Source organism: Heterodontus francisci, chromosome 20 (assembly GCF_036365525.1).
Source record: "Heterodontus francisci isolate sHetFra1 chromosome 20, sHetFra1.hap1, whole genome shotgun sequence".
NCBI lineage: Eukaryota > Metazoa > Chordata > Chondrichthyes > Heterodontiformes > Heterodontidae > Heterodontus > Heterodontus francisci.
Window position 1 is genome coordinate 82,944,377 of NC_090390.1, and position 17,399 is coordinate 82,961,775.

The following is a 17,399-nucleotide window of genomic DNA, read 5'->3' on the forward strand; positions in this document are numbered from 1 at the left end:
CTCCAAAGTGTCACTCAAATCAGTGTCCTGACTGGAGATGAATCTTCAATTCCTGCAGACTCCAGGGCAATCCTTGACGGTTAGCCATGCTAGCTGATGGATCAGGGAGGAGATGTACAGATAATCAATATTCTTCAGATTTGTTTGATTACCTTTGTGAATCAGTGAGAATTTAACAGAACTTCCCCTGTAAAGTCCATGGCAGCATAAGTTGCACCCATTCTGGGCAAGAAATGGGCTAGATGGGCCGAATGACTGTTTCTCATTCAATGTGTTTCTACATGTTCTCTTACACCTAAATCTGTCTTCAAAAAAATATGTGCTGTAAAATAGTCCTGAAATTAGTGTGGAAAAAAATGACCAGATAAAATATATATTTTTAATACAGAAAGCATTAATATATTGGACACACATTACAAGTACCAACATTGAAAATATAGATACAAGCATCTTGATGCTCACGGGGATACAGTGACAGGAAAAGACCATTCAGCCCCTCGAGGCTGTTCCACCATTCAGTTAGATCTTGGCTGATCTGTACCTCAACTCCATTTGACCACCTTAGTTCCATATCCCTGATACCCTTACCCAACAAAACTCAATTAAACTCAGGCTTGAAAATTTCAGTTGACCTGCAGCATCCATAGTTTTTTTTGGGGTTGAGTGCATTCCTGATTTCCACTACTCAGTCTGTGGAAAAAATGCTTCCTGATTTCACCCGTAAACAGCCTAGCTCCAATTTTAAGATTGTACCCGCTTGTCCTGGATTCCACAACCAGAGGAAATAGTTTCTCGGAACCTACTCTATCAAATCATTTGAAACACTGCAATTAGATTATAATTAAAACTTCTAATCTCAAGGGAACGCAAGCCAAGTTTATGCAACCTGCCCTCATAATTTAACCCTTTAAGCCACAGTATCTTTCTGGTGAAATAGTTTTCCATGCACCACTGCTATCTGAGCTCTACTCATCAGAAACGCACACATGTTCACCATGTTGAGACCGCCTGTCCGCCACAGGCGTTTAATTTTTAAAAAAAATTATTCTTAAAGATATTGATTATGCTGAACTTGTTTTGCTTTTTCGATCCATATTGTGGTATTCTTAATATCCCAGCACAACCTCTTTCCAAAACCCTCAACGTCAGTCAGCAGTGAATAAATATCAGGTTGACCTGGCTTTCGACTGACATTGGTTTCCAAGTCGGGCAAGAGTCTGACACAAAACCGCTTGTTATGTGTTTCCTGCGGCCATTGGTGAAAACAGAAGACAAAACATGACCCACGTATTTGGCTCAACAGTTCCAAAAATATTTTCAGTCATCCTAAAGGCTTATCCTGTTTTCAAATGTGATCGTTAGCTGCTAATTTGCACGGACCAGTGCATCTTTGGTTTCGAGTTGCCACTGCTGTACCAGGTCAACTGGAGTCTTTCCCTGCTAAAGAAAAGAAATAAAAGGCGTAGCAACCGATTTTACACAGACAAACATGGCAGCCAATTTGCACAGAGCAACCTTGTACGCTCTGACCTCCAACCTTTCGCACTGATCTCTATTCAACATTTGGCACTCCAATTTCCATTCAACCTTTCAGACTCCGATCTCCAGAAAAATGCTCCCTCATGAGTCATGTGAGCTGTGGCTGGATTCCATTAAATGTCACCAGAAAATGTGGGAATGACAGGCCGACATCCCCGATCAGAAATGCCACCCGTTCCATCTTGCTTGTCCCAGTGTGCCGAAACAAGACCCTGATAGAAGTGAGGTTGCACTGCTGCCCCAGTAAGACCGCAAATATTGCGGGTAGCTCTTCACATGCAAATTACCCTGACCTTGTGATTTAGGATCGGCTTAGGGGTGAACAAGACCTGCTGCGTTGGCAGGGAGGATCGTGTACCCAAGAATAGTGTCGCTAATGTATTCTACATCTTCTGCCTGCTCCCGTCAATATCCATGCATTGGGCTCAGAGCTGTGGTCCTTACCTCCTTCAGTTTCCCCTTCCTCATAGAATCCAATAAACCCAAGCTCAGCGTTGCCTAACCACTCTGACTTCTTGCTTTACGTCACCTCTTTCCCGTACTCTTGGTGATTCCCCGGCACTGTGGCTTCGGACCTTCTCAATTTGAAAGATCTGAAGGGGAATACTTACTGTATTTTTGGCCCTCAAATTGGCTCCTTGTAAAATAAGCAGCTTCGTTATCTTGTACCGGTTAAGTCGGACAGCGTCATGCAACGCTGTGTCCCCCTCCTGTAGAACAAATAACAAAATGCAATGAGTACCTTATTTGTAACTCGATTCCCTCCATTTTAGATCTGTATTCACTTCTCATTTTTTCATCCATTAATTCTGCCTTTTAACTCCCCTTTTGTCTTTCTAATACTGATTTGCCTGACTGATATCCAGCCTCTTTCCAACTTATCAAAAAATATTTACAGTCAATTAAACCCATGTTTTGGAACTCGCTGTCACATGGGGTGGTTGAAGCAGAGAGCATTTAAGGAGAGGTTTGATGCATACATGACAGAAAAAGCAACACAGGGATATGGGGACTGAGAGGAGAGAGGTAACTCGATTGGGAGGAGGCCTATAAACACCGGCATTGCCCAGTTGGACCTGTTCTTCTGCTGTAAATTCTATGGGATTTTACCTGCTATTTTTCACTTCCCACCTATGTTTTGTTCAATCCGATAGAGGGGGCTTATTTTCTGATTTCCAGTTCCAATGTTGGGTTTCAACAGAAACATGAAACTGTCTTTTCTCTTTCCGGATGCTGTTGGACTCAGGATTCCTAGTATTTCCTGATTTTATTTTAGCTGAATGCTTGAAACGTCAATGGTGGCCAGGGGCCGGAGCAGGGGTCAATGGCCGGAGCAGGGGTCAATGGTGGCCAGGGGCCGGAGCAGGGGTCAATGGCCGGAGCAGGGGTCAATGGTGGCTGGGGGCTGGAGCAGGGATCAATGGCGGCCGGGGCCGGAGCAGGGGTCAATGGCGGCCGGGGGCCGGAGCAGGGGTCAATGGTGGCCGGGGGCCGGAGCAGGGGTCAATGGCGGCCAGGGGCCGGAGCAGGGGTCAATGGCGGCTGGGGCCAGAGCAGGGGTCAATGGTGGACAGGGGCCGGAGCAGGGGTCAATGGCGACCGGGGCCGGAGCAGGGGTCAATGGTGGCCAGGGGCCGGAGCAGGGGTCAATGGCGGCCGGGGCCAGAGCAGGGGTCAATGGTGGCCAGGGGCCGGAGCAGGGGTCAATGGCGGCCGGGGCCAGAGCAGGGGTCAATGGTGGCCGGGGCCGAAGGCGGCCAGGGGCCGGAGCAGGGGTCAATGGCGGCCGGGGCCGGAGCAGGGGTCAATGGCGGCCGGGGGCCGGAGCAGGGGTCAATGGCAGCCGGGGCCGGAGCAGGGGTCAATGGCGGCCAGGAGCCGGAGCAGGGGTCAATGGCGGCCGGGGCCGGAGCAGGGGTCAATGGTGGCCAGGGGCCGGAGCAGGGGTCAATGGCGGCCGGGGCCAGAGCAGGGGTCAATGGCGGCCGGGGCCGGAGCAGGGGTCAATGCTGGACACTGATTACAAGCAGAGACCCTGGATAATTTCTTCTCACCTGGCCCAGAGATACTGAGGTTAATTGTATCCTGCCAGTGTACCCGCTGGGACCAACTAACACAGCAGGAAACCTTTGGGTCTTCCTTGCCCGTGTGGCTCAGCTATCGGTGCCTTGTCCTGCTGAGCTACCAGAGGAGCAGCACACTCAGTGGGGCAGTCCTGGGGAGGGATGGGGGTGGTGGTGCTAGGATCTGTGAGGAATCAGTCTATAGACTCGATACTAGACCCAGCTTCTTTGAAGGGCCGTATCAGAGTGGCATTATCAGAGACCTAAGAGTGGATTATGCAGCAGCAAGATGTGTGTGACTGAGAGAGAAAATAAGTAAGCTTTACCCGGTCCTTGATGTTGATGTCAATGCCACAAGCTATGAGGTGCTCTACACATTCCACATGTCCTGTCCTGGTAGCAACATGCAATGGTGTACTAAGCAGCTGCAATTAAAGGACGAGGTAGTCAGTACACAGCAGTCAAATAATTAATATATTATACTAGCTAACAGCTCCGCCCGCCCCCATTCCCTATTAGAATTATACAGCAAAGAAGGAGGCCATTTGGCCCATCATGCTTATGATATCACTGTGAAAGAGCTATCCAATCATTCCCATTCGCATGTTCCTTCCCCATAGCCCTGGAAACTTCTCCTTTTCCAGTATTTATCCAATTCCCTTTTGAAGGTTACTACTGAATCGGATTCCACTCCCCCTTCAGGCAGCACATTCCAGATCACAACAACTCAATGTGTAAAAATATTTTCTCATCCCTCCCCCTGGTTTTTTTGCCAATTACCTTAAATCTATGAAAATAAAGACTTGCATTTCTATAGCGCCTTTCACAACCTCAGCATCTTCCACTGTATTTACAGCTAATGAGGTACTTCCTTTTTGAAGTGCAGTCACTGTTGTACTGTAGGAAATGCAGCAGCCAATGAGCACACAGCAAGATCCCACAAACAGCAATGTGATAATGTCCAAATCGTCTGTTTTTTTAGATGTTGGTCAAGGGATATACATTGCCTCCAGAATACGGGGGATAACTCCCTTTCTCTTCTTCGATTTAGTGGCCATGGGATCTTTTCTATCCACCTCAGATGGCAGGCAGGGCTTCAGTTTAATATCTCATCTGAAAGACAGCATCTCTGACAGTGCAGCACTCCCTCAGTACCGCACTGGAGTGTCAGCCTGGATTTTTGTGCTCAAATCCTACAGTCACATGATCCCTGCCTCCACCCACCTGCCCCCAAACTCCCACCATTTGTCACCTTGTCTTCCTAAGACCAGTTGGAAGGTAAATGGACTCTTTGCCATCTAATTGGATGAATTTTGACTGTCAGTCAAACAGCATTTCCACCATCATGCATCTCTGATTTCTTTTGATTTAAAAAACAAGACTATTTAAAGTATTTGGATAAAAGCACATTTTTTTTCCCTTCCCTATGATTTTCCTCACCGGGTGTTACTTACAGCAGTGTTAGTTATGGCTCCGTCATTTGTACTTTCACCTCTAAGTCACAAGGTTCTGGGTTTAAGTCCCACTCTAGGGCATAAGCACAAAAATTAAGGCTGACACTCCAGTGCAGTACTGAGGGAGTGCTGCACTGTTGGAGGTGCTGTCTTTCAGATGAGATGTTAAACTGTGACCTTGTCTGTCAGCTCAGATGGATATAAAAAATCCCATGGTACTATTTTGAAGAAGAGCAGGGGAGTTCTCCCCCGTGTCCTGACCAATATTTATCCCTCAACCAACATCACTAAAATAGATTATCTGGTCATTATCACATTACTGCTTGCTGTGCGCAAATTAGCTGCTGTGTTTCCTACATTCCAACAGTGACGACACTTCAAAAGTACTTCATGCAAACAAAAGCAAAATACTGTGGATGCTGGAAATACTCAGCAGGTCTGGCAGCATCTGTAGAGAGACAAACAGAGTTAATGATTCAGGTCTGTCACCTTTTATAGTTAGAAATGTAATGGATTTTGAGCAAGTGGGGGGAGGAAGAACAAAAGGGAATGTGTGTGATTGGGTGGAGGGTCAAAGAGATTAAATAACAGAAGGTTCCATGGTACAAAGCCAAAGGGAGTGGTAATGGGACAAATAAAGAAATAAAAGATGTGTCTGGATGAGGTGTGAATGGCAAGATAGCAGTAACTGGATACGTTACTACCTTCAGGATGCAACATTGAGTTCAATAATTTTACATCATAAACTCTGGTCCCATTGTTTTTTCTTTTTTCATGTTTTTTTTGCTGGTTCGTTTTTTTCCCCTTTTATTTCTTAATCCCTTTACTTTGTGTTTGGACAGCTGTGGTCATGAAAGGTGCTATAGAAATGCAAGTTTTTTTCCCCCTATAGATTAATCTTTAATTCCTGGAGACTCCAGGGCAATCCTGCAGGGTTGGCTACTCTAATACACGCACACACACACATACACTTCCCAGCACAGGCCACTGAATAGCGATCAGGAGCAGGACCCCCTCTGATTTTTTTTTTGTACCTCCTGACCCCAGGGTGCTGGGGCCAATTGTGACACACCCAACACGTCCCCGGTTGAGATTTTCTAACTCAGCGCTGACCTTTGACCATTCATCTCACATGTACCTCTGCTCCTCTGCAGCCATAATCAGCTGAGGCCCCAATGACAAATCCCTTACCTTGTCTTTGACATTCACAGCAGCTCCTTTCCCCTGCAGGATCTTGAGCACGTCCAGTCTCCCACCTCTACAGGCCCAGTGAACAGCAGTACAATCGAGCTGGAAGGAGAGGATGAGTTGGAGGATAAATCAATGTCTGAAGCATCTCTTCAGATCAATGGATCCCGAACGGCCAACTTACTGTAGGTAACTCCTCTGGCTCAATTACTGAAATCGTTCAACGCCGAGGAATGGATCTAAACTCGAAGAGGCAGCATAGCAGGTTAAAAGAAGCTCAGGGGCCGGATGTGACACCCCATCCTAATGGAATCCCTCCCCTTCCTGTCTCAAAGGATCATGTGCAACACACTTTATTCTGAATGGATTCTATCAGGCACTGACCTGAACCCTAATCCTTGTCCTGACTTGGCTCAAAATACATGCATAAATTCAAATAAATCATGGAAACTTACAGCACAGGCTATTCGGCCCATTGTGATTCTGCTGGCTCTTTGAAAGAGCTCTTTCATAAGTCCCACTCCCTCTGCTCTTTCTCCATATCCCTACTATTGAATTACTTCCATTGCCCTTTCAGGCAGCACATTCCAAATCAGAACAACTCATTGCTTAAAACAAAACTTTGACTCATCGACCCTCTGGGTCTTTTGCCAATTACCTGTGCCTTCTGGTTACTGACCCTCCCGACACTGGGAACAGATCCTCCTCATTTACTCCAGCAAAACCCTTCATGATTTTGAACACCTCTTAAATCTTTCCTTAACCTTCTCTGATTGAAGGACAACCAAGTCTAAACTAACGTTATCAATCCAGTTGCAAGACAGGGGGAGGTGGTGGTGTAGTGGTATTGTCACTGGATCAGTGACCCAGGTCATTGTTTTGGGGACATGGGTTCAAATCTCACCAAGGTGCAATTTGAAATCAATTACTAAATCTGGAACTAAAAAGCTAGTCTAATGATGGCCATGAAACTTTTATTGATGGAAGGAAATCTGCTGTCCTTACCTGGTCTAGCCTCTATGTGATTCTAGACCCTTGACTCTTAAATGGCCTAGCAAGCCACTCAGTTCCATCTAATGGACTGCAGTGGTTCAAGAAGGTAGCTTACTGCCACCTTGTGATGGGCAATAAATGCTGGCCTGGCCAGTGATGCCCACATCCCAGGAATGAATAAAAGAAACATGGTCTAATAAGATACACTACCCAAATTGATCTAGTTACTGGGTAATTACAAACTTGGATAAAAGAAGGGTGATGATTGGAGATCTGTTGTATCTGTGCTGGAAAGTAGATGTGCATTGTTAATGTTGAGAAAGTACAAGAGCCAGTTCAGTACCGGTCTATCAATTGCCTCCCACCCTGGTTTCACATACATAATCCAATAATGTGCCAACACTCACTGTCTAGGCTTACACCCATAGGATGGCCCATTAAGAAAGGTCTTGGAGAGCTTTCATGAAGCCATCCTGTAGCATGAGTCACAGCCTTTATGATTCCACCCTGGAGACTGAGCACATAATCCAGGCTGACATTCCCAGGGCAGTGTCAAGGGGGTGCTACACTGTCAGATGGACCGTCTTTCGAATGAGATATTTAACTGAGGTCCCATTTGCCTTCTCAGATGGATGTAAAAGATCCCATGGCATTATTCTGAAGAAGAGCAGGGGAGTTCTCCCGGCCAATATTTGTCCCTTAACCAACATCACAAAAACAGGTTATTTATCACATTGTCATTTGTGGGAGCTTGCTGTGCATAAATTGGCTGCTGCATTTCCCTATATTACAACAGTGACTACAATTCAAGAAAGTGCCTAACTGGCTGTAAAACTATTTAGCATGTCCTGAGGTCGTGAAAGGCATTATATAAATGCAAGTCTCTCTTTCATGGGAGGATGGGAGAAAACTTGCAGAATGGAACACTCACCCTGTCCTTGAAGTCAACAGTCACTCCCTCTTCCAGAAGTTTGGACACAATGTCAGTGTGACCTTCTAGAGATGCTCTGTGTAGGGCAGTCCGCTTAAACTATGGAGCAAAATACATGAAAGAACAACAGTCAGTCCAGAATATTCAGATTGGACGTTCAGTACAACTAGCTCCCTCTGTTATAGAGGTCCATGTTCAGGACTCATAGCAGAATATAGCAAAATTCATAGCAAATTTGTGGGATTATTCATGTCCATTTTATTATTTGATATCAAGTTGTGGGCAATACTGATCAAGCTGCATTTATTTCCCATCCCTAGTTGTCCCTAAGTAGTAACTGCTTTTACAAATAAGTAGTGCATGGCCAATGTAGAGATACTAAGAGTTAATCATGTAGTGAGGGACTGGAATCACCTGTAGCCTTAGAGCAGATAAGGTCAACAAGTTCACTTCTCTCAAGGCTATTGGTGAGGAAGTTGGGTTTTTATGACAATCTGGCAGCTTTCAAGATCAATTGATTTCTGGTGCTGCCTTACAATAACCTGCAACTCCCTGTAGAACCCCCCTCACTCCCCCCTGCGCCCCCGCTCAATCGCTCCAATCGCATTACTTCAAAGGAGAGCAGGGGAGTTATCCCCAATGTCCTGGCCAATATTGATTCCTCAACTATCATCACTGAAAGCAGATTATCTGGTCATTATCACATTGTTGTTCACGAGATCTCTGTAACCTCTTCCAGCCCTACAACCCTCCGAGATCTCTGTAACCTCCTCCAGCCCTACAACCCTCCGAGATCTCTGTAACCTCTTCCAGCCCTACAACCCTCCGAGATCTCTGTAACCTCCTCCAGCCCTACAACCCTCCGAGATCTCTGTAACCTCTTCCAGCCCTACAACCCTCCGAGATCTCTGTAACCTCCTCCAGCCCTACAACCCTCCGAGACCTCTGTAACCTCCTCCAGCCCTACAACCCTCCAAGACCTCTGTAACCTCCTCCAGCCCTACAACCCTCCGAGACCTCTGTAACCTCCTCCAGCCCTACAACCCTCCGAGATCTCTGTAACCTCCTCCAATTCTGACCTCTTGCACATCTCCCAATTTTAATCACTCCACCATTGGTGGCCTTGCCTTCAGCTGCCTGGGCCCTAAGCTCTGGAATTCCCTCCCTAAACCTCTCCACCTCTCTACCTCTCTTTCCTCTTTTAAGACGCTTCTTTAAATCTACCTTTTTGACCAAGCTTTTGGCCACCTGTCCTAATATCTCCTGATGTGGCTCAGTGTCAAATTTCGTTTAACGCTTCTGTGATGCAACTTGGGACATTTTACAACATTAATGGCGCTATATGAATGCAAGTTATTGTTGTTTTTGACCAGTTGACAGTGATAAGCAGAAAGCAATGTTCCTCCTCGTTGCTCAGATATGCTGAGACCCTGTTGGTACGGTACTGAGTGGAGGCCAGGAATACATCTGCTCTGGCTGAAACACGGGATCGATAAAAAGAAGCACAAAGCAATCAGGGGAATAAAAAACACCCAGAAGGCGAAATTCTGCACTAACCTCATCACAGGCATCAGGGCATCCTCCGTCTGCCAAGTATTTCTCAATGATTTTCATTTTTCCCTGGACTGCAGCGTTCAGAAACGCTGGGACCTCAACAGGACCAGACTGGAAAGAGAAAATCATTCTCGAAGAATGAGTGTCGTCATTAACATCCATCTCACCATTAGAATTCCTCTCCCAAAGGCAGTCACATTATTGGGACTCTCAGTACCCAACAAACTGGCACAGCCAAAAGGCGCTGAATGACTTTCCCGATTTCTCTTCCTTATTATCTTTTTTTTTCAATTAGATTACACCAATTAGATTGTTAGGGATTGATGCCCACAGAGATCTGGACTGAGAGATCCCAAACTTCCTCCCATCTCACTCTGTTAATCCTGAAAGTGACAGCACAATTATCTAATCCTCTGTAATACCCAGTTCCCCATGGAAAAGTGAAGAGCCTCACCCAACGCCTGGGTCAGTTAGCTGGGTTGGTTGAATAATGGACGCAAGGCCTCATGGCTTGATTTGAATCCAACAAAGTCCACTTACCCTTTAATTTGTTGATGTTTTCCATGTTAATTTAAATAGGTTTTGAGGATTATGGGCAGATTTCTTTCAGGCATGAGCTCCAACCCATCTGACTTCTGGCACTCACCGCACCCACACGAAGACCCAGGAAATTCTGCCCCCTCCCTCCTTATAGACCAGAAATGACGTTAATGGACAGTATCTAGTACCTTTCCCTAAATCTAACCTCAATCCTAATCCTTTCCCTAAACCTAAGCCTATTCCATGATATACTTCATATAAACAAAATGAATGAATGTCATTGAAAGTGTTAAGTGTTCATTCTCTGATGTCACAGCAATAATATCTGGCCTTGTGTTCCATTTTTAAAGCTATACACTTACAATTTCCTCTGGCTCCTTCTCCGGTTCAGCGGCTGGAAGCTTCTTCCTGTTTTTCCGTTTCTTTCGAAGCTGAATTAAATTTTCGATTCCCCCAATATTGATTATTTCTTGACGCAGATCCCTCGAAGTCTTCCTCACTCTTTCTTCACCCTAAGGTGTTTTTGGTCAAAAACAACAGAATAAAGGTCAGCTTGACCTTGGCTATTTTTACTGATTTCCTGTTTCAACAGGACAATGAACTTTACACTGGCCGGGTAACAAAGAAAGTTGGAGGGTGACCACAAGCAGGAAGCTGTGTGGTGGATGGAACAAAGAGAGAAAGAGGCCGAGAGGAGCAAGAAAGGGAAATGAGAAGGAAGAGAGGAAGGAGAAAAGAGTCAGAGAAAAAAGGATCTTGAGAGTTTTTGATGGAACAGTGTAGAGGGAGCTTTACTCTGTATCTAACCCTGTGCTGTACCTGCCCTGGGAGTGTTTGATGGGGACAGTGTAGAGGGAGCTTTACTCTGTATCTAACCCCGTGCTGTACCTGTCCTGGGAGTGTTTGATGGGGACAGTGTAGAGGGAGCTTTACTCTGTATCTAACCCCGTTTTTTTTTCTGTACCTGTCCTGGGAGTGTTTGATGGGGACAGTGTAGAGGGAGCTTTACTCTGTATCTAACCCCGTGCTGTACCTGTCCTGGGAGTGTTTGAAGGGGACAGTGTAGAGGGAGCTTTACTCTGTATCTAACCCATGCTGGTAATGCACTCAGTATTGACACCACAGTCAAGAAATAGGAAATATTCCATTCTCCAGCACTGACATCCTTGGTTGAAGAAAATAGCAGGAGAAGATGGGATTAACCTTGTCACGGCCGAGCATTTGTGCTCCTGGACAGTCTAACACAGTGCAGCCTCATGGTCACCGACCAAACAAGTGTCACCTTGGACCAATCAATCAGCAGGAGGCTGTGGTGACAGCTGAGATTTCCAGTGCTAATCCATCACTGCCAACCCCCCCTTCATCACAATGAGCTTATTTAAAAGCTGTTTTTGACATGCCACACTCTGTGATTCATAATGCATGCCAGAAACAAAACTTGCAGGGGCTCTCTGTCTAGTCCTGGCATCAGCCCTGTTTCATTCTGTTAACCGAAGAGGGAAGGTGTCACTCTCTTGCGAAACTGTATATTTTATTCCGTTGATAAGGAAAATAGAGGTTGCTCCTCTTGGCTGGAGGGTTGAGAAATAGGGATTGTCCGTATAGGACTTCACTCAGAGGGTTATGAATCTTTGGAATTCTCCACCCCCGAGAGCTGTGGATGGTCTGTCGTCGGGTATATTTAAGACTGACTTCGATAGATTTTTGGACTCTAAGGGAATCAAGGAATATGGGGATAGTGCGGGAAAGTGCAGTTGAGGCTGAATGTCAGCCACACAGCCTACTCCTGTTCCTAGTTTCTTACATTCTTTTGAAAGTTGTGGTAATTGAAGTGGGGGAGGTGTCAGTGCCGGGGGAAAAGGGCGCTTTGTCATTTCAGGCGCCCAGTGTCAGCACCTTAGTATGGGCCACCCTGGATCATGAAGCTACCGGATTGTCGCAAAAACCCCAACTGGTTCACTAATGTCCTTTAGGGAAGGAAACCTGCTGTTGTTACCCGGTCTGACCTATACGTGACTCCAGTCCCACACCAATGTAGTTGACTCTTAACTGCCCTCTGAAGTGGCCTAGCCAGCCCTGAGTTGCATCAGGCCACTAATGGTTCACAAAGAAGGTTCTCCACCACCCTCACTGGGAAACTAGGGCCTGATAATAAATGCCAGCCTTGCCAGTGACACCCACATCCAGAGAATTGTTTTTCTTATTCCTGTGCTCCCAGTGAGGTGGCAAGGTGAGGTGAAGAATAAATTAATCTGCCCCATTAGTTGCTTCAACCCCAATCTCTGAAGAAAACTAATTTTCCATTGCCCGCACCATTCACTCACTCATCAAGTCATTCCATGTAGCAAGAGGCCGTTCAGCCCATTGTGCCTGTGCACGAAGTGATTTAGAAGAAAGAATGGTGGTACTTTTGAGTAGTGGTTCTGGAGCAGGGTGAGACTACCCAAGTAAGAGTCTTCGAGATTAGCCAAGTTTCAAGTCTTGCAGGTGGAAGTCTAGTGTGTAACGCATTGCAGCACCTGGTCCCCTCCACCTGAGGACCTGAGCTCAGCAACAGGTGCAAATGTTATTGGCAGTGTGAAATAAAACTAAGGTCAATGAATAAATCTCTGTGTCTTAAAACAGTTGTTGAACAAAGCTGCATTATTAAAGCAATATACACACTGGTTTGTGGAGGAGATGTTGGCGTAACCTGATTGCTGTTTCCAAGGTTACTTGCTGATCTCCTGTGAAATTGCACACGAAGCGGGTAATATTGATTTGGGAGATGTGTTGGACACAGTGGGTGGGCACTGCTGTTCCTGGTGTCTACCACAATTGTGTTGGATCATTCATTGTTTGCTTGTGGCAACACTGTGAGGAACCCATATCACTTGACTGACTCTGTGGTGATACTCTGCCTGTGCGGAGTTTGCAAGTTCTCCCTGTGACCGCGTGGGTTTCCGCCGGGTGCTCCGGTTTCCTCCCACAGCCAAAGACTTGCAGGTTGATAGGTAAATTGGCCATTGTAAATTGCCCCTAGTGTAGGTAGGAGAATTGAGGGAAGGTAGGGAATATGGGATTAATGTAGGATTAGTATAAATGGGTGGTTGATGGTCGGCACAGACTTTTTTTTAATTCATTCATGGGATGTGGGCGTCGCTGGCCAGGCCAGCATTTATTGCCCATCCCTAATTGCCCTTGAGAAGGTGGTGGTGAGCTGCCTTCTTGAACCGCTGCAGTCCATTTGGGGTAGGTACACCCACAGTGCTGTTAGGAAGGGAGTTCCAGGATTTTGACCCAGCAACAGTGAAGGAACGGCGATATAGTTCCAAGTTAGGATAGTGTGTGACTTGGAGGGGAACTTGCAGGTGGTGGTGTTCCAATGTGTTTGCTGCCCTTGTCCTTCTAGTTGATAGAGGTTGCAGGTTTGGAAGGTGCTGTCTGAGGAGCCTTGGTGCTCGGTGGGCCGAAGGCCTGTTTCAGTGCTGTATCTCTCTATGACTTTAAGGGATGACCTTATAGTCATAGAGTCATAGAGTCGTACAGCATCAGGTTAAGATTGACAGAAAGATGAGGGAGAGCAATAATCAGATACTGTATCACATGAGTCACTCTGCAGCGAAACTGTGTCACATGACTCACTGCAGCGATACAGCATCACATGACTCACTCTGGTGATACTGCATCATGTGACTCATTTTGTAGCGATATTCTACCACATGACTCATTCTGCAGTGATACAGTATCACATGACACTACAGTGATACTGTGTCACATGATTGACTCTGTTGACTTTGTTCTTTGATGCTCACACTGCAGAGATGGTTTGATGTGGCTGAGTAACAATTACCTTTACTGCCAGAAACCTGCTGCTGCTTTTAGCCGGCTCCCTGTATTTCTCCTTTGTCAGATCCACTGTGTCCATTTCACTGATTGCCACCTTGCTACACAGGGTTTTCTACAAAAATGGGGGAGAAAACAAGCATTTAATTTTTCGTATTTTATTGGGACATGGGAATCTTTACTTTGTGGAGATTTTACTTCAGTAATCTCTACTCTTTCTGTGTTGGCCAACAACTTAAACCAATTATCTGGTCATTTATCATCTTGCTGTTTGTGGGATCTTGCTGTGCACAAATTGGCTGCCGCGTTTCCTACATTACAACAGGGACTACATTAAAGACCTGCTCAAGTCACAAAAAAACCCCGACCCGAACCCAACGGAACCACATGGGACCCGAGCCTGACCCGGCCCGAGTCCCTCCATTTTCCCCCCGAGCCCGAGCCAAGCCGAGCCCGACCCGACCACTGCAATGTTCCTTTTACTTACCTTCCGACTCCCAATCAGGAAGCTGCAGCATGAGCGTGATGACATCACAGAGACGCTCACTGCGCAGACTCAGTTTCCTTGCTTGACGTCCCAGACTCACAGCTCAGGTACGTTTTTAACCTTTAACACTTACCTTGCTGTGTGTGTCTGACCCGGACCCCGCCCGACCCGGTCCCGGCCCGACTCGGACCTGGCCCGACCCGACCCGAGCCCGAAGGCCATACCTGGAAGAGCGGCTCGACCCAACCCAAACCAGACTACACTACAACAGTACTTCTGTAAAGCACTTTGAGACGTCTGGTAATCGTGAAAGGCGCTATATAAATGCAACTCTTTTCTTTCTTTATTGTCTTGATGTCAATTTCTGACCGTTTTAAAGCATAAAAATAAACTAGTTGAGGATTGCATTTTAGAAGCACACATTGTACAAACTTTTCAGCGTGGGGGAAAACTAAACCTCTAGGTTGTTTGGATCAAATTCTTTTGCCCTTTATGTTCAGATTCAAATGTTTAACCCCTTGCTATATAAAAAAGGATTATATTTATATAGTACTTTTCAACACCTCAGTATGTCCCTAAGCACTTTACAACCAATTAAATAGTTTTTCAAATGCAGTCACTGTTGTAATGTAGGAAACGTGGCAGCTAATATGTGAACAGCAAGATCCCAAAAACAGCAATGTGATAATGAGCAGATCATCTATTTTTACACACACATTAGCTGAGGGATAAATATTAGCCAGGACAGCAGCGAGAATCTTTCTCTTGTTTTTTGAAATAGTAACATCATATATTTTACATCCACCTGAGAGGACAGACAGCGCCTCGAGTTTAATGTCTCATCTAAATGACAGCGTCTCTGACAATGCAGCACCCCTTCAGTAATGCACAGAGGTAGGGGCAAGAGTGCTACCCACTGTGCCACAGCTGACATCAAACTAGGATACAATGGAATTTGGTAGATATACAAATACAGCCTAGCTTCCAATCTTATGGAGTGGGATTGCCTTACAACACAGCAAGTGTGTAATTATCCCAAATTCTACAAAGAAACGTACAGGATTGTAAGACACTCTGCAGTAGATCTGACTGGCCCCGAAAACCAGCACGCCTTCAATTGCCCGCCCACCTCAAATGTCTTTCCAATTCTTCCTTGAGCACTCCCTCACTATCCATCTCCCTAGGTCATCATTCTGCACAAACCCCACCCTCTGTGTGATGCAGTGAGGTATAGAACTGTCTGTGCTCACTCCCTCTACCGAACCTGCTTCTGGAGTTGCTCCCCATCTCAGGTATAATTTTGGGGTTCAGGTTTGCTTGATGAATATCTCCAACCTCCCAGCTTTCTCTTCTAGAATTAAGCAGACGATAACTGTACTTCATTAGGCTCAGAGGGTGGTGATAGGGACGGGGCAGTTTCTCCTGCTCACCTGCAGCCGGGAAGAGGCAGGATGCAGGGAACAGTGTCTCTAGTATTTTTCTAGGGTTTCTCCAACCCATCGGCTTAAGTTAGGAAGTCACCAGCTGTTATTTCACTCTCTATGCATGGTACTAACAATCGAATATTCACATCCTCCATTGACTGGTTAAGAATCATTTTAGAAGTATTGTCGAACCTTACAGCACAGAAGGAGGCCATTCAGCCCATCGTGCCTGTGCTGGCTCTTTGAAAGAGCTCTCCAGTTAGTCCCACTCCCCAGCTCTTTCCCTATCGTCCTCCAGATATATATCCAATTCCCAGACGTTTTAGTTGTTTATTTACGTTCAATAATACATACGTCATGCTCTGCCCTCTCCAAACTCTCCTTTAATTCCACCTTGTCGATCAGTGAGCTGATTTCTGCATCAAGTTCCATGTCTGATCCTTTCTGAGTTGCAAACCAGAGAGAGAACGGAGACTGATCTGTGAGCTGTGCAGTGAACAGTCTCTAGTGCTACAAAAGGACAAAGTGTCCTCTGAGGGTTTTATAACTGCTGACTGGTTGGACTGCTAGCACAGAGGGTTGGGGGGGGGGGGGGATGCTGGTGCTAGTGGTGATTGGAAGGGGTGGGGTTCGGGGCTTGCCTGACAGTCACACTGACCGACACGTGGGCCCTGAGAATGTATGCACGCCCAGGCTGGCTCTGGGCACAGCTGGTTGGGTTGGGTTGAGTTGGGGGGGTTGGGCAGCAGTTCACTGGCACAATTTTGGAAACCATCCCTGACGTGCAGGGAATGTAGTGACGTTGAGGTCATTCAACAAGCTCATTGCCCATAATGAGGTAGTGCAGTTCTGGAATAAAAGGACACACACAATGAGTGCTTGTAAATCATCGAGAGGTTTTGAGCTCGGAAAGGGGAGATGACACCCAGGCACAACTATGTGAAAGGCACATGATTGATATTTGGTGATCTGGGCGGATGGAAGAATGTGGAGATTGTCCTCCGATTTGAGCTGCTCATTTCATGTCGAAGAATCAAAACGTAGCTCTTCTTCACTGCTGCTCCCCAGGCTTCACATAGAAAAACATCCATAACATTTCCCAGAGATGTAAGGGAAATGGGCTGTGAGCCAAAAGAAGGAGAAGGGTCTAAAAACTTGCTCAAAGTGGTGGATTTTAAAGAGGGTTACTAGAGTAGGAGAATGAGCTGGAGTGAGGGAATTCCAGCAGAGGTTCATCGAGCTCCTCTCCCTACTCCTCTCACTCTACCTCCATCTCCAGATCATACAGGAAAATCTCTGTGAAATTCCTCCCCATTTCCCTAAGGCAATCAAGTACTGCTTCAGGAGCCATGGTCCCCCAACCAAGACTAACCTAACAACCTCCTCCCATCCTGCCCCACC

The 17,399-nt window shown here is 46.2% G+C and overlaps 1 protein-coding gene across 1 annotated transcript; it reads right to left on the reverse strand.

Annotated features, from left to right (window-relative positions):
• Positions 1 to 357: 357 nt before the first annotated feature.
• LOC137380885 (ankyrin repeat domain-containing protein 2-like) lies at positions 358 to 16,773 on the reverse strand. The gene is made up of 10 exons (XM_068053290.1): positions 16,657 to 16,773; positions 16,353 to 16,442; positions 14,095 to 14,202; positions 10,625 to 10,774; positions 9,726 to 9,833; positions 8,169 to 8,267; positions 6,248 to 6,346; positions 3,929 to 4,027; positions 2,151 to 2,249; positions 358 to 1,440 (listed from the first exon to the last, which is right to left on the reverse strand). Exons 1-10 carry the CDS (start codon positions 16,771 to 16,773, stop codon positions 1,366 to 1,368), a joined length of 1,044 nt encoding a protein of 347 aa, XP_067909391.1. The 3' UTR covers positions 358 to 1,365.
• Positions 16,774 to 17,399: the final 626 nt, after the last annotated feature.